The 23,471-nt window shown below is 55.6% G+C and overlaps 11 protein-coding genes across 11 annotated transcripts; 5 read left to right on the forward strand and 6 right to left on the reverse strand.

Moving 5' to 3' along the window:
* Positions 1-1,046: 1,046 nt before the first annotated feature.
* N656DRAFT_790724 (uncharacterized protein) lies at positions 1,047-1,678 on the forward strand (the record flags this gene model as incomplete). The annotated part of the gene is made up of 2 exons (XM_064816912.1): positions 1,047-1,077; positions 1,239-1,678. The coding sequence occupies 2 exons, from the start codon at positions 1,047-1,049 to the stop codon at positions 1,676-1,678; spliced, it is 471 nt and encodes a 156-aa protein (XP_064668821.1).
* A 167-nt stretch (positions 1,679-1,845) lies between these two features.
* Positions 1,846-2,871, forward strand: N656DRAFT_179642 (uncharacterized protein). The gene is made up of 3 exons (XM_064808765.1): positions 1,846-2,045; positions 2,319-2,487; positions 2,551-2,871. The coding sequence occupies exons 1-3, from the start codon at positions 2,013-2,015 to the stop codon at positions 2,700-2,702; spliced, it is 354 nt and encodes a 117-aa protein (XP_064668822.1). The 5' UTR covers positions 1,846-2,012; the 3' UTR covers positions 2,703-2,871.
* A 952-nt stretch (positions 2,872-3,823) lies between these two features.
* N656DRAFT_712159 (uncharacterized protein) lies at positions 3,824-4,743 on the forward strand (the record flags this gene model as incomplete). The annotated part of the gene is made up of 2 exons (XM_064811792.1): positions 3,824-3,964; positions 4,015-4,743. 2 exons carry the CDS (start codon positions 3,824-3,826, stop codon positions 4,741-4,743), a joined length of 870 nt encoding a protein of 289 aa, XP_064668823.1.
* Positions 4,744-5,215: 472 nt separating this feature from the next.
* On the reverse strand, positions 5,216-5,521 carry N656DRAFT_799533 (uncharacterized protein; the record flags this gene model as incomplete). The annotated part of the gene is made up of 1 exon (XM_064817881.1): positions 5,216-5,521. The coding sequence occupies one exon, from the start codon at positions 5,519-5,521 to the stop codon at positions 5,216-5,218; it is 306 nt and encodes a 101-aa protein (XP_064668824.1).
* A 354-nt stretch (positions 5,522-5,875) lies between these two features.
* N656DRAFT_179297 (uncharacterized protein) lies at positions 5,876-6,511 on the reverse strand. The gene has a single exon (XM_064808764.1). It carries the CDS (start codon positions 6,406-6,408, stop codon positions 6,055-6,057), a length of 354 nt encoding a protein of 117 aa, XP_064668825.1. The 5' UTR covers positions 6,409-6,511; the 3' UTR covers positions 5,876-6,054.
* Positions 6,512-6,613: 102 nt separating this feature from the next.
* N656DRAFT_712397 (uncharacterized protein) lies at positions 6,614-8,149 on the forward strand (the record flags this gene model as incomplete). Its single annotated transcript, XM_064811802.1, has 2 exons — positions 6,614-7,841; positions 7,929-8,149. The coding sequence occupies 2 exons, from the start codon at positions 6,614-6,616 to the stop codon at positions 8,147-8,149; spliced, it is 1,449 nt and encodes a 482-aa protein (XP_064668826.1).
* A 403-nt stretch (positions 8,150-8,552) lies between these two features.
* N656DRAFT_712192 (uncharacterized protein) lies at positions 8,553-8,855 on the reverse strand (the record flags this gene model as incomplete). Its single annotated transcript, XM_064811794.1, has 1 exon — positions 8,553-8,855. The coding sequence occupies one exon, from the start codon at positions 8,853-8,855 to the stop codon at positions 8,553-8,555; it is 303 nt and encodes a 100-aa protein (XP_064668827.1).
* Positions 8,856-9,392: 537 nt separating this feature from the next.
* On the reverse strand, positions 9,393-11,231 carry N656DRAFT_799536 (uncharacterized protein; the record flags this gene model as incomplete). The annotated part of the gene is made up of 1 exon (XM_064817882.1): positions 9,393-11,231. The coding sequence occupies one exon, from the start codon at positions 11,229-11,231 to the stop codon at positions 9,393-9,395; it is 1,839 nt and encodes a 612-aa protein (XP_064668828.1).
* Positions 11,232-12,563: 1,332 nt separating this feature from the next.
* On the reverse strand, positions 12,564-14,570 carry N656DRAFT_712430 (Serine/threonine-protein kinase nrc-2; the record flags this gene model as incomplete). Its single annotated transcript, XM_064811810.1, has 4 exons — positions 12,564-12,939; positions 12,995-13,376; positions 13,433-13,732; positions 13,787-14,570. 4 exons carry the CDS (start codon positions 14,568-14,570, stop codon positions 12,564-12,566), a joined length of 1,842 nt encoding a protein of 613 aa, XP_064668829.1.
* Positions 14,571-16,322: 1,752 nt separating this feature from the next.
* On the reverse strand, positions 16,323-17,693 carry N656DRAFT_712435 (uncharacterized protein; the record flags this gene model as incomplete). The annotated part of the gene is made up of 1 exon (XM_064811811.1): positions 16,323-17,693. One exon carries the CDS (start codon positions 17,691-17,693, stop codon positions 16,323-16,325), a length of 1,371 nt encoding a protein of 456 aa, XP_064668830.1.
* Positions 17,694-18,739: 1,046 nt separating this feature from the next.
* N656DRAFT_712524 (uncharacterized protein) lies at positions 18,740-20,056 on the forward strand (the record flags this gene model as incomplete). Its single annotated transcript, XM_064811823.1, has 1 exon — positions 18,740-20,056. The coding sequence occupies one exon, from the start codon at positions 18,740-18,742 to the stop codon at positions 20,054-20,056; it is 1,317 nt and encodes a 438-aa protein (XP_064668831.1).
* Positions 20,057-23,471: the final 3,415 nt, after the last annotated feature.

Below are 23,471 nucleotides of genomic sequence, written 5' to 3' on the forward strand. Positions count from 1 at the left end.
AAGACCAACTCTCATTTCCCCAGAGACTGCCCCTCCATCTGCTGAACTGGGGCCACAACGGCCTGCCCGCCAGCAGCGCTCCTTGCTGCTGTGTCTGCTTCTCCAAGTTCTCGGTGTGTGCTCAACCAAGCCTTGCTCCATAAGGTACATGCCTCCTTGGTCCACCTCGCCTCAGTTTCTTCGCAGACCACGTCCAGCCGACCCTTTCTGCAGGCTCGCTGTCACCCCGAATTTTTTCTCTTTTCTCTCCTTTGCAGCCTGCAGGGATCGCACCGTGTTCCCGCCCCAGCGGTCTGGCCGCCCTCGTTACCGTTGTCAGTTTGCCAAGCGCGTGCGCGTTAAGCCAAACAGTCTTCGCTTTGGCGCCAGTATCGCGCGACGTCAAACGCAGTCTCCAGCCGCAAATCGTGCAATTCGACCCGACGAGCGCACTCTTTCACCCTCCGAAATACCTTCGCGGCCGTTTCACGTTCTCTTCTACATTTCGAGCGTTGACTGTGCTGTTTCCCTCGCCGGGGAGACTTGCTGCACGAGACTTCTGACTCTGCCTCAAGAAAACCGTCTCGCTCACTCGCTCCCACCGCCATTCACACAACACTGGCTTTTTTCCAAGAGGTCGTTATACTGTGTTGCCTTGGACGTATTCTGGGTCTGATCGTTTCACTTGCCACTGCAAGACGTTGTCCCGCCGGGTTCAGTCTCATCGATCCTAGGCCACCCTCGGACCTATCTCCTAGCCGGCCCCTAAATTTCTGGCGAGTTTTAGAAGTTGAACGAACCCAGTCTACGGCAGGTTTCGGCGATAGTCTCAAAGCACAATCATCACCCAACCATGCTGGCTGCCGTTAACTAGAGACGGATCACCTTTCGTCACGATAGGCATTTTCACGGCTGCAGGCGATTAAGCCACCCCAGACGTCTCATCCTCCATTATCCCTTCACAACCTCAGGGAAGTTGATAGTCGGGTCGCGAGGCCTTGTTGCGAGCCATGGCGGCAAGTGGAAGTGGAAGTGGAAGTGGAAGTGGAAGTGGAAGCAACCGCAGTATGGAATCGCGGACTGGGCGGAGTAATCAAAGTGAGTTCCTCCCCGCTCTCGCAGGAGAAAATCAGGAAATCCAGGCAGGCGGTGAGCTCGGGGAGGCAGGAAGGGCATGCATGCCCATTCATGCACCCCTCCCGACTTCTCCAAACAGCGCAGGTCGAACTGACTTGTCACTCTTCTTCACCCACTCGCAGGATACAACTCGAAAGGCGATCGGTTAGTCGCTGGGGTGGTGCCCCTGACGGAGGACAAGACGTACGTGATGCTTATCCAGTCGACGAGGCGGAAGGGCTGGGTGCTACCGAAGGGCGGGTGGGAGATTGACGAGGAGTGCCCTGAGGCGGCGGCGCGCGAGGCTTGGGAAGAGGCGGGCATCCTGGTGCAAATTGACTACGACCTTGGCGACATCCGCGAGACGAGCCCGCGTAAGAAGCACTCGTCGAGCAAGGACTCCAAAGACAAGCCGCGCTCGCTCTACCGCTTCTACGAGGCCACCGTCACGAGTGAGGAGCCCGATTGGCCCGAGAAGGACAAGCGCGAGCGCAAGTGGTTCACGTATGTCGAAGCCAGCGAACTCCTCAAGGACCGACCCGAGCTACAGACAGCACTGGAACGATCCACTATGAAGAGGTAGCCTCGAGGCTGCCATATCGAGATACGGCGTGCGGCTTGGATTTTCCATATGTTCCTGGTTTGGAAATGGGCGGCAGCACCAGCAAATATATCGCTCTCGGCCTGGAGAATTTTCTGCTGACGGACTAATATGCTGGCTCTACGCTCTTGGGGACGACTTGGACGCCTGAGATGCACCAAGATACTTGTGCTGTTCTGGCACGAGTGTAATTCTCGATGTGGCAACGGATTTTGCGTAAATCCGGAGTCCCCTGCCTTTTTGTTTCTTTGTTTTACTTTTTGAAGCCTGCTCCCTAATATTCTCTAGGAGGAACCGCCCGGAAGGTCATCTGTCCATGGATTTGCCGCAAGGGCGAGCCTCTCCTTGTGTAGGTGAGGGAGAGAACTGGCATACTCCGTCCCCCATATTTCCGTTTCCTTGGGGGAGAGGTTCTACCTTTGGCTTGGCTCTGGATTGGCTGCGGCTGGTTTGCATCTGTCTGCAGGAGTTTGCGAGGGGCTGGCGATGATAGACCTGCTGGTTTTTTATTTTCCCTGCTTTACTGCTCTTCTGTCGGCCGAGACATAATCGGGGTTCATGGGCAGGCCGCGTCTGTTGTGGGAAGGTGCCTAAAAATGACTGACGAACAAAATCATAACAGGTTTGGGCGGCACATCTTGTCTTGTCAACAGCATGGCTTGCATCTTTTATGGTGGCCTGGGCTTGCTATTTAGAGGGGAAAAGCGGAACAAAGTGCTTGCGCTCATGCACGCATACCTACATCAACACACTTCAAGGCTCACACGATGCGTTCGATAATTGCTTAATGTGTAGGTGGCTCAATTAGTACCGACGCCTTGGTTTCTATAACCTGAACAGTTATGGTTGTTCAGCAGAGAAGATCAGGAGATCAGGGAGACGAACGAAGACTTGTCCTCAGCAGTCAGCCGACATAACGGGCCGCTCAGGTCCAGCTGTTTGTCGGCCCGACGTGACCAATAATGCACGGAACGGCTTTGACTATGAGCCCTTCATTCAGTTGTAGCTTCCACTCTATGGGTGGTACTTTCCCTGAGCAAAGTGCCCATTCTATTTTCTGTCTGCAATGTGGAAGGACAGTCCCGTCCTTATTGGCAGCACTTGCTTTCGCTCTAGCTTCAGGTACTAATTCATCTGGCAGGTTCCGTGGCTGGAAGTGGCCGTCTTCCAACACCCTCAGACCGTTCCTCATTATGCAGAATACCGGCACTCTCGTCATGGTCTTGATGGGTTGGCACTCCCTCATAGACTTTGCCCTGGCCCTCAGTTCGGTGGCATCTTCAATCATGCAGTTTTCCTAGGATATGACCCAGTGTCGGCCTTTACTCCTTGCTCCAGGGTGCAATGCTGGGCGTGTCGGTAGACTTGGGAAGCATCAAGCTTGCCGGAAAGAACCGCTTGTCTCTCACGCTTTCGAGCTCGCTTGCGATATCACTTCCTCCCTCATGGTCAGCACCTCCTGCTGCAGAGGATCTGTTCAAGGCTTTCTTGGCAGGCAGTCTTTGGGTTTCGAAAGCCGGATCTTGTCAGATCAAGTTCTTCACTCTAATCAACGGCGAGCTACCAGAAAGCGCGACCTTCAGTCCCGCTTTTATAGCTACGATCGTGAGCCTCGCTTCAGAATGTTCTGTAGGTTGCGTCTTTCAAACCGCTTGCGGATGGCTAATAGTTTAGGTATGGAAAGACCTAGGGCTTGAACTCCGCATCGATCACACCTTCCACGATCGTCTAGATGCCTTCCATTCCCAGATCTCATATTTCCTTCAACATCCCGACCTCTCATCCGAGATGATTGCACCATCGGCAGCTCCTTCTGCTCGGTTTCAGGGGTTGAAATGCCAGGTAGATTATCACCTCGGAGGAGCACCGGATAAGGCCCATATCCCACAGCAACTGGCAGTCGCATCGCCGAGCGTGAGCCGTCGCGGGATGGACGAGCCTCCAAGCCACACATACCGGCTCAGACGGCATCCTAGGCCAAGCAGGAAACTGGCATCCATTCAAGAGGAACTGAATAGTACAACGCTTCACGAAACGTCTGCGCCAGAACCTTCAAACTTTTCTGGGGTTGATGATATTGGCCAAGGGGGTGTAGAGACACCGAGCCAAGAAGTCATGATTTCGGATATGGCCTGTCTCTTGGACTCCGCGCTTCGAAAACTCATCGGCATCAGGAGAATCTCGGCAGGGGTCAGGATCGTGAAGAGCACACAAGCGCATTCACTGATTGACATTGCCCCAGCCGTTTGGGACCTCCAATACCTTCAAGTAGAGTATTGCCCTGAATGCTTGCTGGACTTGACTGACTCGAACGGCAGACTATGGCAGTGCACGCACAAGTCATTCCGACAATCGCCGTTGGTTTGGCTCGACTCAAAAACGCTCGATCTGACAGTCTTCGCCAAAAACTGGATCTCATTTCCACTTCACGCCCAGTGAGTAGCGGTAACAATGCCCAAGTCCATATAGAGGCTCCCACCACGGACGAAATCACGAACCGTCTGTGGTCGCTGTGTCAAACCGGAATCCGGCCAGATCCGGCCAAAAGGCGCAAAACCACCAGGGAATCAGCGGAAGACGTCATCAAGCGGCCGCTTCCAAACATAGAAGCTAGGGGCTTCGAACTGGCAGGTGCACCCTTAGAATACGCCTACGACTTTGATGATGGCGCCCTGATGGGAGGGGAGAATCACAGGCTGGTTACAGGACACGGTCATTATGCAGACTATCCGGAAGAGACTCAAGGTCCCGGCTACTGCGAGAGACACAGCTTCCCACTCGCTGGTGGAGACGGTATTGTGGGAGATGGCGAACAATTGGGAGAGCTAACGGATAACTCAGATGCTGAGTACCTTTATGCTGATGGGTATGGCAACGTGTATCGAATCGAGAAACAGGATGCGCCCGAGCAGGAGACGAGCTGGCCGTCAAGCCCGCCGTTGATTCCATACGATGATCTAAGCGACGAGGCGAGCCAAGAGGTCCTGGTTTGGGGGGATGAAGATTCAAACGAGGCGTATATTATATACCACGAAGTGCAACAATGAGACGACGGCGCTATCTAGGGCGAAAGCTTCATGTCCAAGAAAACGATACCCCAACCCAATCCCCTCACTGTTTGGCCTGGATTAAGCGGCCTAGCCCGGCCATCGGTTGAGACTCCGGCGTACTCCGTAACAATGTTCCCCAATCGGCAACAAACGTGCTGTCCAACTAAGGATTCGTCCATGCCACCGTCCTCTCGTCTAGGTGTCCAAAAAGAATCCCCAAACCGCTGATCACGTATGTCCTTGGTGCGAGTTTGCATATACCGCACCATGAGCTGACATCAACTTGGCCAAGACCGGTACTCTGGGGCAAACTAAGCTCAGTGTGCCGTTCGGTGATAGCTCGACTGCATTTCACCGAAGATCAAGACTAACAAGGCGTTGGCTGCCCGGATTGAGTGTCCCTCATTGAATATGGCGTGAGCAGGGAGGTCGACTCTATGTTTCGATTCCTGCAGCAGGTAATCGTCCGTTATCTCCTGGCAGGAGGCTTCTTCTCGGCGGGCTTCTTGTTGTCCTTCTTGTCCTTCTTGACCTTCTGCTCCGGTTTCAAGGTGGCGTAGTGGATGTACCATATCAGCACGCACTGCAGGATCATGGCGATGAGGACAATGATGAGGATGGTGAAGAGGTGGGGCTGGTCGTTGAGCACGGCAACGGCCTCGGGCGTAGCGCCGATGCTGCCGAACCAGTCAAACTGGCCCATTTTCGTGATGCTGCTGCTGCCTCCCTCTGGCGTCTGCGGGTACTGGCGCAAAGACAGAGGCAGAACAGGCATGCGGTTGAGGTTGCGGTCCAAGGCGAGCGCCGAGCGAAACGAGCGAGTTGCCAAGAAGAGGGTGGCCGCCCAGCGGGTGTATCCAAGAACCGAACTTTTTGGCGTCGCCTGCGCCACGCAAGGAGATGGATATTATGTGAGAAGGTTCGGATGGACGAAGGGAAGCAAAGGTTGATTAATACATGGCTACGATGAACAGCATGAAGGAGATGGAAGGCGGGAAGATGGGGGAAACGGAGGGATGCGCCTGGGCTGGTGAATTTTGGCGGGTATGGCGAGCCAATTTGGCCTGGTCATGAAACCACAGACGTCACAATGAAGTACGATTTCAGTAAAAGACGAGAATACCCTAGCTGTGTCTCCCGATTGCCCTGTAAGAAGGTTGAGACGAGGGCCTGATTTGCGCCGTCCGGGCCTGTAAGGGACAGCTGGCCCAGCGGCTAACAGGAGAGGCCAGAAAGGAGATCGAAAAAGGGGCTCTGATGTGGGCTCTGCGTTTCAGACTTGCACCAGAGTCGAACGATGGGGATTAGCTAAGCCGAGTCCCATTGGCTGAGAAAGTGTGCATGATCCAAACGGAACTCGAAACCGAGTGAAAGAAGCCAGACGACGCTACTCCGTACATCGCCAAACTGGACCATCATGAAAGAAATAGTTAAAAAATTGTTCTTGAGAATGGGGTTTCGGGCAGCTTGTGATTGCGAGGACAGGTGACGGTAGCTACGGATGAACCTGGGAATGGGATGAGGCATGGAGGTCACATGACTGGTCAGCTGAAAGAATGTCTGGGCATCCGAAGTCCCGGATCCACAGGGACTTGGCTGTCGATCTCTTTTGGTCCAGGGCTCCAGGCACTGGCGCAGCATCAATTGGATTTGATGCCCCATAAGCTAGGCATCAACCTGCTTCACAGGCGAGCTGGGGCCCAGAAAAATTATTGGCAAGCCGTTCCAGCGCGCGCCGCATTGTACCGTTCTTTCTTTCCTGTTGGGGGTTTGCGATAACCGGGAAGTTGAAACGTCGAGGCGGTTGTTTTTTCAGCGCGGAAACAGGTACTGGGGTTTCTGCCGATTCAATTGAGCCCGGGGAGCTATGAGCGTGGCACGTCCAGCCGCCAGGAGACTCATCTCCGGGCGTCTGGCCGCCGCTGTGCCCGGTGCCGCCGCTGCCGCTGCCGCTACGCCGTCGACAGCTCCGTGCCAGCATGTATTCGCCCACCAATTCCACAGTTCGGCCGCCATGGCCGCCAGGCGGCGTCCGAGATTCGCCAATGTGCGCGCTGCCGACATGGGCATCATGTCCGAGAAGCAGATCGACCAGTTCACACAAGAAAAGTTCCCCAAGTATACAGACGAGGAGCTGGCGCTTTTGCGCACCAAGTACTCGCCCGAGCAGATCGCCGCCCTCGAGGCCGGTGAAGCCGCCATCAACCCCCGCGACCTGACGATACAGGGCCGGCTGCGCGTCGACCCGTACCGGGTACCCTACATCGACGACTTTGCCGAGTCGCAGCCCGTCATCGACAAGCGGCCGCAGAACAAGCCGCCGCCGGACCCGCACGCGAGGTTTATGAACATGGATGAGTTCACCGAGGATCTGATCAACTGGGCCGACCAGTTCACCACGGGCGACGTGACGGGGACACTCAAGAGGCTCGAGGACTTTGTGCCCGACGAGTACAAGAAGACGCCTGAGGGCCGGTGGCCGGGCGAGGTGAGGGCGCAAGCACACAAAGACTTCCAGCGCTATCTGCAAACCGAGGTGGATAAGCAAAAACAAAACAAGGGCGTCGAGCAAGAGGCGCCAGACAGCAGTGGACCGACCGACGCCGACGTGCTGCAGTACATCCTGGAGCGGTCGGCCATGACGGACAACAACCTGCAGAGCAACTCGGCGCTCGCACTCGGTCTACCGGACAAGGTGCCGGGAGTGTCGGGCCTGTACAAGAACGCCATCGACCCGGAGGACGCCGGGCTGGACGATATCGGCATGTACCAGGACCTCAAGAAGCGGACGGGCATGTCGGTCAAGCAGATCTTGGCCGTCAACGTCAGGAGGCTGCTCACGCGGTGGGTGTCGAACCAGACGCGTCTGGGCAAGGTCCGCAGCTGCTGGGTCATGTGCGTGGCCGGCAACGGCGACGGCTGGTTGGGCCTCGGCGAGGCCAAGTCGACCGAGCCCAGCGTCGCCACGCTCAAGGCCCGCCTGCTCGCCATCCAAAACATGCGGCCCATCCGGCGGTACGAGAAGAGGACCATCTACGGCGAGTCCGAGGTCAAGATTTCGGGCACTATCGTCAAGCTGATGGCCCGTCCGCCAGGTAAATACTATCTTCCAGATGCTATCTCTTTATCCCTCTTCACCAGACTTCATATCAACATCTCCTAACATTGGTGGCTGCTCCTAGGTTTTGGCCTCCGCGTATCGCACCGCATCTTTGAAATGTGCCGCGCCGCCGGCATCTACGACCTCTCCGCCAGGATGCCGCGCTCCCGCAACCCCATGAACTCGATCAAGGCCACGTTCCAGGCGCTGTGCAACCAGCGCGACCCAGAGGAGATTGCCATGGGGCGGGGAAAGAAGATGGTCGACGCCCGCAAGGTCTATTACGGCGGCGCTGTATTTTAATTGTCTTGTTCGCTGCTGTATAGACTAGCTATGTTGTACTAGCCTCCGGCTTGTAGTTTTATGCGTGTAACTGCATCAAAAAGAATCCTTATGCTGACTTGCGGGGTGTGCGGACTGCGGACGGCTCGATGCTGGGCTGGTTGTCTGCTAGGCCTACATTGCCGAATCGCGCGGCATCTTGGACCTTGAAGTCCTTTGCTCGGCCATCGTCAACAAGCCTGCGGTGGCTGGACCTGGGCCCTCTAGGAATGTGTCCAAAAGGCAAGCTCACCGTGGCATCACGGCTCGGCCTGGTCCCATCCCATCCCTCAATCAACGCCATCTCATCCTGTTTCAGGCTCCACACAAGTTTATCCGACCCCATGATTCACACTCTCACAAGTCTCAACCCCCGGCCCACCATTCAAGGCCCATGCTGATGATGCTGCTGCTGCTGCTGCCCACCCCAGTCAATCTCCTGCTGCAGCACGATGCTGTACACGCTGGCCTTGAGCAAGGTGAAGACGAGGCTGGTCTTGCGCTCCAGGTCGCGCAGGCCGTCGAGGATCTCGGTGGCCGGCGCGCTGGCCAGGTTGTCGAGGAGGGAGGCGAGCTTTTTCATGTTCTCGGCCAGGCGCTCATACTCCTCCAACACCTCCTGCTCGAGGGATGTGAGTTCGGGCGGAGAGGTGAGAAGGCTGCTTTGCGGCCGCGCCGGGACGTCCATTTTGCGTACTCTTTTGGGTTTGTTGAGGTGGGGAAGTGGTCGAGAGGTGAAGCTTGGGTGTTTATTCGAGGTGCTCTCGTGGTATCAAGTGGTAGATCATGTATGAGCGATCGACGTCCTCTGTTGGCGTTTTAGTTATCGTGAGGTGGATGTGGGGCGGTTGAGAGTGGGGTGTGTAATAAGTAAACAACTTGTTTACGGTAAATTACATATCTTGTGTATTGAGTGAGATGCGTCCCAAAGACTCAAACCGGTGCCGAAACTTCGAAAGGAATAGTGAGACTAGTAATGATGCTGTCTCAAGATGGTGAGATATGTCTGTAATTCACCTAACTGTTTGATTGTTGGGGTAGTCTACACTAGATAAGGCAATCCGAGCCCTCAATCCTACTCGGCTTTAGGCTTCCAGGAGCGATCAGCGAGTCTATTCAGGGGGATTCGTCACAGTACTAAGGGGGGCTTCACTGTTGGATAGAGGCGGGATTATAAACCTACGCTACATACCATCGACCTCTCGACTTGTTACCTACTGCCACCTCAGAACGACCTGGTCTTCCGCCTGTCAGGTTTCGGAGTCGCCGGCACGCCCACGGGGATATTATCCCCAGGTCTGGGCTTCTTGTAAACGATGGACTTGACCGCGCCATACCATCCCAGCTCCTGTCGCTTCCAAGCCCTCGGCCTTGACCCATCGGCGGGCTGCTCCAAGATGATGCCCGGAGGCTGCACCAGTCCTGTACCCCACCTCTCCGGACCAGGGATCAGATCCAAGACTGCCGCTGCCACTTCCTCGTCTGACGGTTGTACAGTAGCCGCAGCCGCCGCCAGCGGCATGCCGGTCATGCGCTCCTCGACGTCGTGGTCAAGAGCAAACACCACCGCATCCTGCGACGAGGTTTCCGACCCATGCTGCCCCTGCTGCGGCTCCTCCGGACGCTTCCAAGTAACCGTCGTTTGGCGCTTAACCTCGACATTGACTGGCCCAATGTCCTCCTTGCTGCTCTTCGTGCTGCTGTCCGGCGTCGGCTCTACGCGCTCTGGCGCTATCTCGACCCAGACCTCGGCCCTACGGATCGTGTCCGCGTAGATGATCAGGACAGTTAGAAACGACAGAGGAATGGCGGCAGCCCAAAATATGTAGAAACTGGGACCGCCGGGGCCAAAGGTCTCTCCCATCGAGAGGATGCCCGCGACGATTGGTAAAGGGATCAGGATACCGCCCATATAGCTAATACGGTCGAGGGCACGCTGGTTCTCGTCGGCCAGCCTTTTCTGATCATCATTGGCTTGTCTCGGGTATCCGCTCTTAAGAGACCGATTGAATGTCCCCGTGCGGCTGATGGTCTTGTTTCTCGGCGTGCTGGAAACCGTAATGCCCGTTGTTTCTCTCGAGGTTGCCGGCGGTGCCCTGGATACCCTGTCCCTGGGTGGAGGTAGCAAGGCGATGCGGCGTTGCGCTCTGCTCATGAGACCGGCCCAGCGTTGATGACCGTCCTCCTCTTCGTTCAGCTCCAGTGACTGCAAGATCTGCCAGTACCCGGCAATGGTCTCGTCCGACAGAGCCCGCGGCTGAGGTTCAAGGACATCAAACAGCTCCAGCCAACGGCAATAAACAATCTCAACCAGGAGATGGTCAAGACCGTCTTCGTACCCCCAGCCACCCCCCTCCGGTTCCCGACCCCTGATAGCATCCCAGAGCACATCCTCCAAGCTCTCCGTCTCGCTGTCCTTAGCATCAACGGCCTGCCTACTGCTACCGCCGCTCTCCCGCCTGATCCTGCGCACTCCCGCCCCTGCCACGGGGCCATCCAGAAACAGCACATCCACACCTTCCCCCTTCCATAACCACGCACGGCAGAAAACGGCCGCTACCGCCCCGGCCTTTCCCTGGAACCGTCTCACAGGCGTAAAACCATCACCTGACACGGACCCTTCCTGCAGCAGCAGCTCAGGGTAATCCCACATACGCCAGGGCCGTTTCCCGAACTTAACCCCGGCAGCCCGCAGCGCGCGGTCCCGCACGGCCGACGCGGGGCGGTACGCGCGCCGGGCCGCGATACAGTCGACGAAGGCGCGGTCCATGGCTACTAGCGAGAGCACGGCATCGGCAAACTCTTGGAGGTAGCCATGATGCAGAACAAGAAGTCTGTGCTGGCAAGCAGCACCCGCATCACTGCCGTTCCACGCCGAGCGTAGAGCGCTGGTTGTGGGAAGTGGTGTTCTCCTCAGTTGTGGTGAAGTGTTATCACGCTTTTCCCAGGTGACGAGGTACGCCGGCTGGCCGAGGATGTTGTTGTCGGCCGGGTTGGACCGAGGGGAGGGCGGGGAAGAAACGGGGTAGGGTGGTCCAGGGCGCTGGGGCTGGTTGGAGGCCATTGGTGATATGCCAAGGTGAACTGTCGGTACGGTATATTGTGTGTACAACAAGAGGAAAATCTGAAATCGAAAAAAAGGCAGAAAAAGAAGGAATATCTGTCTATGAATGGTCCGGTGTCGTATCGTATCGTCAAGGGCTTGCGGTCATGCAGAGGTATACAACAAAAAATGAAAACAATCTAGATATCTACGATCGCAAAGGAGTCAGAAAGGGGTATGATAAACACATCAACAGTTGAGGAAGAAGGAGAGAGAAGAAAACACATCGGCGTCCCAAGGCAATCAATTTAGAAGATCACTGCGTGGACAAGAAAAGAGGAAAGATTGACAATCTTGCAGGTGACTTACCTTGGCTCAGGGTCAAAACATATAGAGAAGGAGGCTCCCTCGACAAGTTACTTCATGATCAACCAAATCAGCCTTGTGACTGAGACAGGCAGCCCAGCTAGCCGTAACTTTGCCGCGGACATGCCTAACTGCATAGTAGACGTCCCTCCCATTTGCTGAACTCGCCAACGCTGGCCGAACCCCGTCCAATTACACCGTAACAGTCCTAAATCAAGGCAGCATCAACCGCCCGCGATGCACGGTTGTACAGCAGAAAACATGCAGATCAGCCGACCGCCCAATCAGTAGATCAACACACCCGCCTCGAACCTGGCGGGTGAGCTGTGTCTCGGCAGATCTCTGAGATCTCTGAGATCTGGAACCAACATATCGAGAGCCCCTCAGCTGAGTGAAGCAAAGTGCGGCTCCCATGACCCAGACCGAGATACCACAGACATTATATTGTGACCTGTCTCAATTGCAAATGCCGCTGTGTTTAATCTTCCGCATTCACTCCTCCTCGCCTGGAAATTGTCCCCCAATCCCGCAGATCTTGGCTCCCAACGAGGAAAAGACAGAGAAAAAGCAAGAGAAAACGCCGTCGCCAAAACTCCGTCGAATGAACTGGGGTGTAGAATAAGGGGGTTACAACAAAATTCCCCACGAGATCCCGTCCTATGTGACCGCTCAGAGCAAGCCTCTGTCGTAGGCCCACAGCATCACATATCGTTCTAAAACAACAGGGAGGGGAAAAATGAGCGGATTGCGACTGACGACCAACCAACGCGAAGCCAGACCAACAGATGCACCCCCTGCCCTTCCCGCCCGCAGGGGAGTGGAGCCATCACGGACAGGCCTCACAGTCTAAACCACCAAACAGGAGAGCGACCACCGGGTTTCCCGCCGCCTCCTCGTTTTATTCGCTTGCTTCCTACTCTTGCTGGCCCTGCCCAGCCCATCCCAAGGGCCACCATCGTAACCATTCAAATAAGGATACCAACCAGCCTACGACTCGTACCCGTTCTTGCCGTAGTCTTCCTCGCCGTCGTGGTGCAGCGTCACGCTATTGAATTCTTCAAACGGGTCGGGCGTCTCGGCGCCGGGCGTGGCGAGCCCGCTGTCGAGTGGCACGCCCTTGACGTTGGACATGGGCCTGGAGCCGCTGATATCGACGCTCTCGCTCTCCTTGACGTTGCGGAAGTTGATCGTGTCGATGCCGCGCCCCTGGTTGGGTATGATGGGCGGCTTCATGTGCCTGATCAGCGCCCACTGCGTGGTCCTGAAGAAGGGGTGCGACTTGATGTCCGAGGCGCCCGCGCGGGCACCTAGCCTCCGGTTCTCGTCTTTGATTAGAAGCTTGCGAATTAAGGACTTGCAGAGGCTGGTTTTGTAACGATTAGTATCAAAGTGTGGTATGTAGAGATGAACAGACTCACTTTGATATTTGAGGCGCACCCGCATGATCGGGGAAGGGAATATCTTCGCGCAGAATATTGGCAAACGTCGCATTACGATTTTTGCCCTTGAACGGCGTCGTGCCGTACAACATCTCGTAGATCAGGATCCCGAGCGTCCACCAGTCAACGGCACTCGTATGCCCGCTCCCCTTTATCACCTCTGGCGCGATGTACTCTTCTGTCCCGACAAAAGAGTTGGTCCGGAAGTTGGCGATGCACGATTTGGTGTCGATCGTCGGCAGGGAATTCGCGCTGGTGCCGTTCTTGCCAATGATCATTGTGGGCTTGCCGCCCGGGTCTGACTGTTTGGAAAGATCAAAGTCGGACAGCATAATGTGCCCTGATTGATGAAGTAAAATGTCTAACGAAATGTCAGCTGAATGCTTCGGCCACGAGATTTGTCCCCCGTCAACCTACTCTCTGGCTTCAGATCCCGGTAGATGAACCCCATGAGATGTAGATACTCCAGCGCCGCCGTGACCTCGGCCGCATAGAAGCGGGCATCGTCCTCGGATATGCACTTCCCTGGCCGCGTCTGTAGCGCCCTGAAAAACTCGCCTCCGCTGCAATATTCCATGCAGAGATAGAGGTAGTCTTCGGACTGGAAGGAGTGGTAGAGAGTCACGATAAAAGGGTGGTTGCTCGTAGCCAGGATTTCCTGCTCGGCGAGCGCCCTCTTAATCTTGTTGCGCTTGATCATCTCCTTCTTACTTAGCACTGTGCTGCTCGTCAGTAACGCTCGGATTGAACTCGCTGACATCGGGAACTAACCCTTCATGGCGTACAGCCTGCCGCTCTTCTTTTCCCTCACAAGGTAGACCTTGCCCACATCTCCCTTGCCGATCAACTTGATCTTGTCAAAGCTCTGTGGGCCTACCTCTACATTCCGGACCTTAATGGAGTTGGAGCTATACGTCCTGCGGAACGCAAGCGGCGATTGGTTAGGTGGCGGTAGGGCCCCGAGGCCGTCGGATTCTGGGACTGTGAGACCGCTGTCGGACGCTGTTTTGGACTCGGCAAAGCCGACCGAGTTCGAATCCTTACTCTCGGCCAAGGGCTCTTTGCTCAGCTCGGCCGTGGCGGGTCGCTCCCCATCACCGTTGCTCTTGGAAAACAGGCCCTGGGCATTGGGGGCACTGGCGACTCTCCTCAATTTCCTCGCAAGCTCCTCCTTTGTACTGCTCGTCGGCTTCTCGGGCGGGCCGCCATTGGGACCGAGGACCTTGAGACTTGGGGTGTCGGGGGGGCTCGGAGGCACGGAGCCTTCGTTGTGATGCCGTAAACCGGGCTGGCCCTGGTGGGCAAAATAGGGGTTGGCGTGGGCAGTCGGACTCAATGATTCATCAAGCGGATTGCCCTCGCTCGCGGTAGTAGCGCTGCGTAGACGACCGACGTTGAAGAACCTCGTCTGGCGGAATGCCGTCTTGTTCTCGGACCGCAGTGAGCTATGGCCGTGAGCGGCTTCGCGATCGCGGTTGCCCGAGTTGATGCGGAAGAAATTCTTCAGGCGCTGCGGGAAATGGCTATCGCCATTCGCGATCTTGGTGGACGGCATCGTGGGGTCGTCGTGCTGATCAAGATGCCCAGGCCATGATGGATGGAAGATTGGTAATGGAACGGGTATGCGGGTATGGAACGGAATGGCTGAGGTGCGGGCGATGTGGGCACTGGAAGGAAGGCCGATTAGTGATGAGTGGAGCGGAGGATTGGCGAGCCCGGTCGGTTGGTGGGCGCGGCAGCTGCCTGCAACCGCTGTCAGCGCTTGCTGTGGGCACTGGGCTGGGCCTCACAGCAGGGCAGCCACTGCCGAGTCACGGGACTTGCCGTCTCGCCAGGATAGGTGCCCAGAACGTTTTCATCCACAGATCTCTCACCCACTGTAACGTTATCGGGCTTGTTGCATTCCAAGGTTCTAACGGCAGGTTTCTTGCCTTCCTGTACTTGCTCTGTTTCAGACCATCTTGAACTTTGATACATTCCCATCGATTGATTTAAAAGTAGCCCAGCAGTTCACCCCAGTAACAGGGGTTCTCGGTTACCTCGTTAACATTCCCTAGTTCGCGAAGCCTTTCTCTTGGGTTCCTACGTAGGACTGCCGGGTTCTCTAAACGAAGGGGGATTAGAACTTGCAGTACGAAGTACAAGTCTTATTCCTAGATGTCAGGAGAGCTTCCGGATGCCCATCACAAACCGACAGAAACCACATTGGGGACAGAATGTACAGCATTGCCCTTCGTATAGAGTAAGGGGCCTAATCCAAAGCTTCTTGTCTAGGTGCCTCACTGTTCGTTTCACCAGCAAGCCTAGCAGAGTCAGCTGCTTACAAGTCCCTTTCGAATTGTGAGATCTAGATTCTAGAATTGGCCTCCTCTGAGAAGGTGCTTTGGACAGGGCGAGTCCCATCAGCCACTAATAAGATGCATGCCTGTCATGGTTCCCGAAGAACTAATCAGCTCCTTTCTGGCGCTGAATCGTTCCAATAACGGGCTGCTTCTTGGCCTTGGTTTGCGGCCATGGTCAGGGGTAGATGAAGCATGGCGAAGTGTCATGGGTCAAGTTGGATGGATTAGGTATCACTCTGTTGCCCCTGCACGGTGGTGCCGCGACAGCGCTCCTCCAGGAGACCGCGGCGATTTCTGGGCTCAACCCCTCTTAGTCCATTTCAAGGGTCCGTCGGCTGGAGGCGACAGGTTCTCCTGGGGAGTTTTGTATTTGCTAGTGCAAGCACGATTTTGCACGTTAAGATTGGACTCTCTACTACCCCTCTTAACAGCTCTTAACAGGCAGGCCGTTCGTATAAGCCTGGAGGGGAAGAGTAAGGTAGGTATCTCGCAGCTCCTCCGGAACGCGTGAGACTGGCCAGCAAAGCACCTGCCGGTCCTTAAGGCGTCCAAGCAAGGCGACGAGGGCGATTTCGATGGGAATAGGAATGCTCGTGTATCCGCGCTCCAAGTCATTTGGCTGTACGGATATCTGAATCCCGTACAACAGAAGGCTCTGCAAGGCGGCCACCCCAGTTGTCACCAATCAAGAACATATATCAAGCAGATCCATGGATATTAACAGAATGGATGCGGCAGATTGAATCTTGTCAAGTATTGTGAGGGTATTCATTCCACGCGTTTGGAGACAAACTATCTCCCTAGTACATCGCCTTCCTGCCGACCTTGAGAAACCGGAATCAAGAACCAAGCCTGCACAACGCCGCTTGTACATATAGGGTATATATAGCCCGAGTGCCCTCAATCCGGCGGGCATACCAACCCTTTACCCTCCCAGTAACCATGGCCTTATCCCCAAACGCCAACTAAACCATCAACCCCCTCCACTCATTCACCGCACCTCCCTCCTGCGCTTCAGCACGGCCACCAATGCCACACACGCGCTCCGCATAGTCCCTGAACATGCGCTGCTTGGCCTTCTTCTCGCTCATGACGGCCGATATCTCGGCCAGCTGGTCGGCAGTATAGTCCGGCTCCTCGGGCGCGTTGGCGTCGCGCCGCCGCAGCATCCGGTTGATCATGGCCTGCCGCTTCTTGAAGTCGACGTCGTTCTCAATGACCTGATCTCTCACCGACGGCGTGACCTGCACGCCCTTGGCGTCAAAAAGGTAGGCTGGGAGGGGTGCTTCGGTGCTGCTTGTTTTTGTGGTGGCGGTATCTAATGGGGCGGGAAAGGGGGAAGTGTTGCGCGGCCCGTCGCCGACGTGCCAGAGAAAGGAAGGCAGGTGTGCCTCCTCGATGTGTGAGGCGAAGGATGTCTGTGTGGTGAAGGCAGGATGGCTACAGGCAGCCCATTTGCAGGTTATGACGGGGTTCGCGTCAGGGGCGGGTGGTGACGGGTGTGGGAGTGGCGTGGATTGGGCCGGCCGTGTGCGCGGGGACGACTGGAGCCGGCCGTGGACTATTAAGAGATGCTTTCGCAGCGTTTCCAGGTTCTGCAACTCGGCTGGGCAGTTTTCCCACTCGCACCGGAAGGCCACAAAGCGTGGGTTGAGTTTGAGGTAGACTTGACGCGCAGTCGGCGCCGGCTTTCTTCCGGGACGGCCGCGTTGTTTTTGTTCGCTGGCCGGCTTCTTGGGTTTCGGCCGTGGCGTGGATGACGGCGTTCCCCCTGTCATAGCCGAGTACGGGCCGCTCCCTAACCTCCATCCAAATGGGCGACCTCGCTTTTTTGGCTGGGGCGTGATGGTAGGTAATGGAAAGGGGACGGAAGACGCAGCAGGTTCTTCTTGTCGACGAATAACCGCGGCGCTAGCTGCCACACTTTCCGGACGCTTGCTCTTGGGTTTGGGTACGATGTCGGAGGTGACAAGGTCGGCATGGTCCTCATCATCAACGAAGGTATCATCTGCCAGGGACCTGAAGTCATCTTTCCTAGGACTGGAATGCAGGATTACTGCCACTTGTGACGGCCTTCCCACGGGGGCTACAGCGGTGGCAGGACGGGGGTTCCTAGGAGTTGCGTCATGGTCGCTTTCAGAGTGCTTGCTCATACTTGGCTGAGGAAGGTCGACGTCCATATCATCTTCTTCCCCGGCTTCGCCATGCTCTTCATTGCCCTCGTCCTGCAGCTGCTCTGCAGCCTGATCAGAGTATTCACTGTACTCTCCCGAATTCGCTGCGGCAGTATAGCCAATTTCATCCCCATCAAGCTGCCAGTCAGGATCGTAAGGCATGACAACCGTCTGGCCGTGGCAGTACGGCTCATCCGTTTCCTAAAGAGTAAGAACTGGTTCCCAGGCTGTTGGATATGTGCCGTGATGAGTTTAGTGATGGAGCTGGATGGAACGCGTGGTCTATATTCACGCGTGACAAGGGAGAAAAACAACAGAATAGCCAAACCAGGCCACCTTTGTTTCTGTCGAGCTTTGTGATTAGAGCCACTAACGGATTGAGCTCGCTATGTGTACGTTCGCAAAATAAACACTTCCCGTTCCTGAGAATGTCAGATCCAAAAAAGTTGACGCTTCCGGTTCATGGTATTGTAAAGACAGGTATTGACCAACGGGTGTTGACGGCCCACGTCCTGCCTTCGAGACAAGCTCCAAAACACTCGTTGATCCAATAAAAAATTGCTAGTGTTACCGTAATATACCTTACGTATTGTTCCCTGTGTATGTACGGAGTACCCGGACGGATATGGTATGTATGCTTTTTTCACCCGCCGCTCAAGCTCGTTCGCTACAACCCAAAAGTCGCGAACGGTGGTCCGTGTTTGATTATTGACTAGCTGCAAAGTTCAAGCTGTCTTCTGGTGTAAACAGTCGTTTCTAATGGAGGATTTTAACTTTTCGATGCTTAGATAGCCGAGTAAGGTAATGACGATTTATCGTTGATCGACTGGGCAGCCCACCCGGATAGGAGACCCGAGCACCTGCACCCGATTGTTTTGCGGCATGCTTGGCAGTGAAAGCTCTTGCTCAGTGGCGGTCGCAATGACCCAAGCAACCCCGCTGATCAGGCCTGTAACAAATCAGAACGCCTGGTATTTAAACTTTGTGGGACAACGCGTGCAAAAGCTCTGCAGAGGAACGCAAACTCGCAGGTCATGGTGCCACAAGCAAGCAGCTCTTCGTTCTGGACCTCCCAATCGCACCACAAGAGCGCCACCATGATCTAGTACTTAAATTGCTACTCATCAGGAACTTCAGTGGTCGATGATAGTACCTGACCAGCCTCTTGCACGTAAGTCCAAGCTATTGGCCTCAACGCCAGAACAAAGATGGACGTAGCCTACAATCAGCACTCAAACGTCGCCCGGCGGAAGAACCGCTCCTCAACAAACCTCAACCACCTCAGTCTCGCACCCCTGACCTCGAGACTGCCAATCCACGACCAGGATGACTACGATTTCAATCCGATATCCGCCCCGCCTCACACCACCTCATATCTGCAAGGCAAATCCGCCCCGACCACGCCGCGTCTCCTTTCTCGCTCTCCGGGGGCCGGCAACGCCGCCCGTTTGCGGTCCACATCGCGGCCACGAACACGGGGCACCTCGGCTCCCGCCGCACGGGACCCCGCCGCCCTCCCCAAGAGCAAATCCGCCACCCACCTGAGAGCACCGGGGGGAACACACTTACATGGCATGTCGCCGACCGTCTCCCGGCGCAACGGTAACGGCAACGGCAACGGCAAAACCGCCCACAACGACTCAGACTGGCTGCTGCGGGCCGGTGCCCTCATCTCGACCGAGACGCGCGAGTCCAAGGGTCAGGCATGGCTCGTCTCGCGCGCCAGCTCCACCAGCCTGGCGGGCACCCCCGCCGACGCGGACGACGATGACGACGGGCTAGGGGTGGAAGAGGAACTTGGACGGGACTGGGTTGGGGCGGGAGCGACGGCGACGGCGACGGCGACGTCGTCGGCCGCGGCAAGCAGGAGGAACAGTGGAGTGATGTTATCCGAAGGGAACCATCACCACCACCATTACCGCCACGGCTATAGCCCCGTGCATAGCCGGCTTGGCAGCCGCTCCCACAGCCGGGCCATGACGCCCTGTGAGCGGCGGTTTGGGGTTGGGGTTGCTGTGGTGGGGGAGGAAGATTATTTCGGTACCTCTGACGGCACGCCGACGGCCGAGGACGACGCGGCGCTGATTCCTGGCCCGGACTTTGTTAATCTCGACGAGAAGCTCGAGGCCATCGAGGAGCAGCAGTTGGACGTGGACGGCGTTGACGACGAGGCCTACGTGCGCCGGCTCGTCAAGCGCGGCAACTCGGCCGGGGGGTTGGGGTCCTGGATTGGGAGTGTGTTTGGGGTGAGGCTATTCTCGGTTGAGGAGGATGAAGAGGAAGAGGAAGACGACGAATCCGACGGGGAGGACGGTGATGCAGCGGAGACGGGAGAAGGGCAGACGGACGATGGCGCGGCCGGCATCGCTCAGGACAGGCGGTCCTCGAGCCTACGCAGGCTTCAGCAGCTTCAGGTGGTCCCGCCGGCCGTCGATACGACAAACATTCCGCCGCCAAAAGCTGACGAGGGTGGGTGGCACGATGCTGCATGGCTCCTGACGGTGGCTTCAAAGGTCCTTCTGTGATTGAAATGCCCACCCCACAGCTTTCCTGCGCATCCCGCGATCAATATTACGCATTCTTCACCGCTATTGCTAAGCACAGCACTATTGGGGAATTGGCACACCGGGCCTGGGCAGGTGACTTGCTACCTCGCGGTGCACCGGCACGGCGTGCAGCAGTCACCAATCTCTCGGATAGGAAGTCGCCATTATTCACATAATTACTGAGGGCTGTACCTACCAAATATCGTCGGCTCTTAACCGCATGTTCCAACCGCAAATCTCCAGAGCTTTGCTTTCTACACGCAAATGCAGCGCCAGGACAGGAACGGGCGATGACCCCTGTCTCCTCATCTCTCACATCTCACACCTCGCACCACACAACGCCGGAGGCTTGTTTGTTTTGTTACCTCTGGTGGGCTGCTGCTGGAGAGAAGATTCTAGAATCCCGAGCAGCAAATGGGCTGGCGTATTGTAGTTGGACCATATATGTGACCATTGGGCCAAGAGTGTGTGCCACTATTGCAAGAGGACAGAGCGATAGGCTCGGGCAACGTACGCTGGGGGACAATGACTGGTGGTTGCTCGTTCAAAAACCGGTTTTTTCTACCGCCCATTTCTTGGGAAAAACGTTACTAGTTTATGTAATGCAGCTCTCATGCATGTCGGCGATCAGCGGGATTTCGTCCCTGTGTACTGCTTCTTGCGTGATAAGGGATCAAGGCGATTCGTAGTCCGACGACATGACTCGTCATAGCGGGATCCAGATGGAGCGAGTTGCGGAAGAAAAGGACGAGACAACTGGCTCTTCATTCACATTTGGTTTGTTACTGCTTGGGAAAACTCACCCAGCTTCTGGCTTTGGCTGTTAGTATGCAAATAGTCAGTCAAGAGCTCGTTTGAACTCGGTACCATCAAGCAAGCAAACATTCGAAATGCCGCTCCAAAGACGCTAGCTAGTGCTAGAGATACGTGTCCGGTAATGCCCGAATTGACTTGGTGTGGTGAGCACATTGGCTTCCCGAGGATGCTTGGAGCCTTGGACACGATGCGAAGTGGGGAGACACAGATATGTATGCTCCGTTTCCGCTTCACAGGCCGTTACGTAGCCAGATCGGTATGTCTTCCACCGTCAGGGCGGCTCCACGGCGGGAATAATCCCATGCACATCTCCCTCAGGAGTCGATGAAGCAGTTGCGCTCTGTCAAGGCTGGTGATTGCGGAGTGTGCGATCGATTAGGCTGGGATGTTCAAAATCTCAAGTCGCCGGGGGTCGCAAGATCGCAAGGCGGATACTTGAGTAGGTGAAGGTAGTCGGCTCGTCGGATAGGGCAAGGCCATAACCGTCCCATTGAAAATGGGTATCGAAAGTCTCGGAAGTGCTGTCCGGCTCCGACAAGCGGGAGTTTATTGCCGGATCGGCGGTTGTTAGCGGTTTAATGCAAATTTCTGCCTAAGCCTATAGAACTATTGCACTCAGCCTAGGCCAAGTTTGGGGAACTCAAGGGAACAAGGTGTGCCTCCGTTTCTCCGGGACCGGCCGCCCGTGGTCTATAGTGTAAACAGCCAGACAGCCTAACTCCCTAGCTGCCAGCACTGATGTTCCTGAATGACCAGAAGACGGAAACGGTGCCGTGAAAGCGGCACTCCGAGCCCGCCAGCGCCACTGAGGAGACTTTATGCTTGTGATATTCGGAGATAGCAATTTCTGCATACCGGCTGCGAAGGTGCGTTGCCAAGATTGTGCCGATTTCCCGTCTGCTGGGCTTGCCAACCCACAAGACGAAAGAGGCAGGACCCTTGGTTCGTCAGGGCAGTCACTACTTTCAACTTTCAAGCCAACCATTCTAGAAAAAACCCCTCTTCACATCTGCAGCCCAGCCAGACTGCCGGTGGCCCAGCTGCCTTTGAGACCTCAGCCCTTTGAGAGAAGAGTTCTTTTCATCGGGTTCCATTAGGATACTTTTGGGCAGAATTTTGAGCTCCAATCCCAGTTGCTCCAAAGGCCATGTGTGTGCGCCTAAACATTTTGTGCTTCCAATGACGACATAGTTGCGGAATGACGTCGAGGATAAGATAGCCGGACTTACAAGTGCCCCACATGTGAGATAAGTACGTACACGTACCCCAACGTACACTACGTACCGGTAGGTACACCCAATCCCTAGGCTGATGAGGATCAGGAAGTCTCGGCAAGGGGAAAAGGAGGTGGGAGGCAGGTCGGTGGGGCCGTTGCAGTGTACTGTAGAGTAGATTTCTATCGCGAGTGTGAGCTCCTCCAAACCCTAGCGTTACCCGTACCCGGGACCCTCAATAAAACAAGTCCAATGCTACGATCAGAGAGAGCTTGGGACGACAGGCGGCAGGCAGGCGAACTTGCCCCAGGCACGGAAGGTGCTGTCCGGAGCACGAGTCAAGGTTGCAAACGGGGTTCGAAGTAACTGCAGTACAGTACATCCAATACTTAACGTTGAAAGTATGCCAACAACCTCGTTATACACTATTTCCAGTATAGTTGCATATCGGCCGATTGTGTAATTACCTGACTTCGCACCGGTAATCCACGTTGTGGTCCCCGTATGACCACAGCTTACCCAGGGCTGGTCTACACGCTCTGTTGCAATATCCGGGGCATTTTGGGAACGTCGGAGAAGGTGTCGAGTCCAACAACACTACGGTTGTGCAGCTACCTTGTTAGCCGCAGTTCCCGACCGTCCAATCGCAGGCTAATCAGATCCAATGCCCTGTATCCGTACACAAAGCGCCATGCCTAGGGTGTCTAAAGAGTGTGTACCTGTAGGTATGTTGTATGGTACGTGGATATGCTTTTAATCAAGCAACCGCCTCGTTGGTCCTCAGGGGGCTAGGCAGGCAGGACCCTGCATTCTGACAATCCACTGTTCATCGAGGAGGGGTCCCCTGATAAGGACCCTTTTTCTTCGAAGGGCTGCCACAGCGTTTGGTTGTCCAATCTTTGCCTGGAGCAATGTTTGGGGCTCTGCTGCAAACCTAATAGGTACACTGTTCCACGTCCGACACGAAGTCTTTGGCTACAATCCACCGGCCTCAAGAGGTCGGATGATATAACATCACGTTGGCTGTTGAGCCCAATGTGTAACGTGATGCCTAGCTGAGGCTCGCTTCAAGCTCTTCCCACCTGCCATCACTGAGGATGAAAAGCAGTCAGTTGACATCTATACTATCACTACGAAGACACCAGGCCCCCATCCCCTGCCAGTATCGAGCTAGTGTACGGAGTACAAAATGAGCAGAGCGGGGTGAGATGCCAATCAAATTGGGCAGGCAGACTGTCGATCCTCTCTGTACAGTCCCCCCCTTGTTTGTTCGTTAGCGCCTGACTTCAAACCAGGGTCAGCCCTAAGATTTCCATTTCACCACCAAAACGGCCAATTTTACCACGAAAAAAAAGGCTCTGAAG

Source organism: Canariomyces notabilis, assembly GCF_033297395.1.
Source record: "Canariomyces notabilis strain CBS 508.74 unplaced genomic scaffold N656scaffold_16, whole genome shotgun sequence".
Lineage (NCBI taxonomy): Eukaryota > Fungi > Ascomycota > Sordariomycetes > Sordariales > Chaetomiaceae > Canariomyces > Canariomyces notabilis.

Excerpts from the sequence above, each read along its gene's own strand:
- N656DRAFT_179642 (XM_064808765.1), top strand. The coding sequence starts at position 2,013 with ATGGATTTGCCGCAAGGGCGAGCCTCTCCTTGT. Across the intron at positions 2,046-2,318 it reads AAGGGCGAGCCTCTCCTTGT|GTTTGGGCGGCACATCTTGT; the intron begins GTAGGTGAGGGA and ends AAATCATAACAG. Across the intron at positions 2,488-2,550 it reads GTTCGATAATTGCTTAATGT|CAGAGAAGATCAGGAGATCA; the intron begins GTAGGTGGCTCA and ends ATGGTTGTTCAG.
- N656DRAFT_179297 (XM_064808764.1), bottom strand. The coding sequence starts at position 6,408 with ATGGGGCATCAAATCCAATTGATGCTGCGCCAGTGCCTGGAGCCCTGG.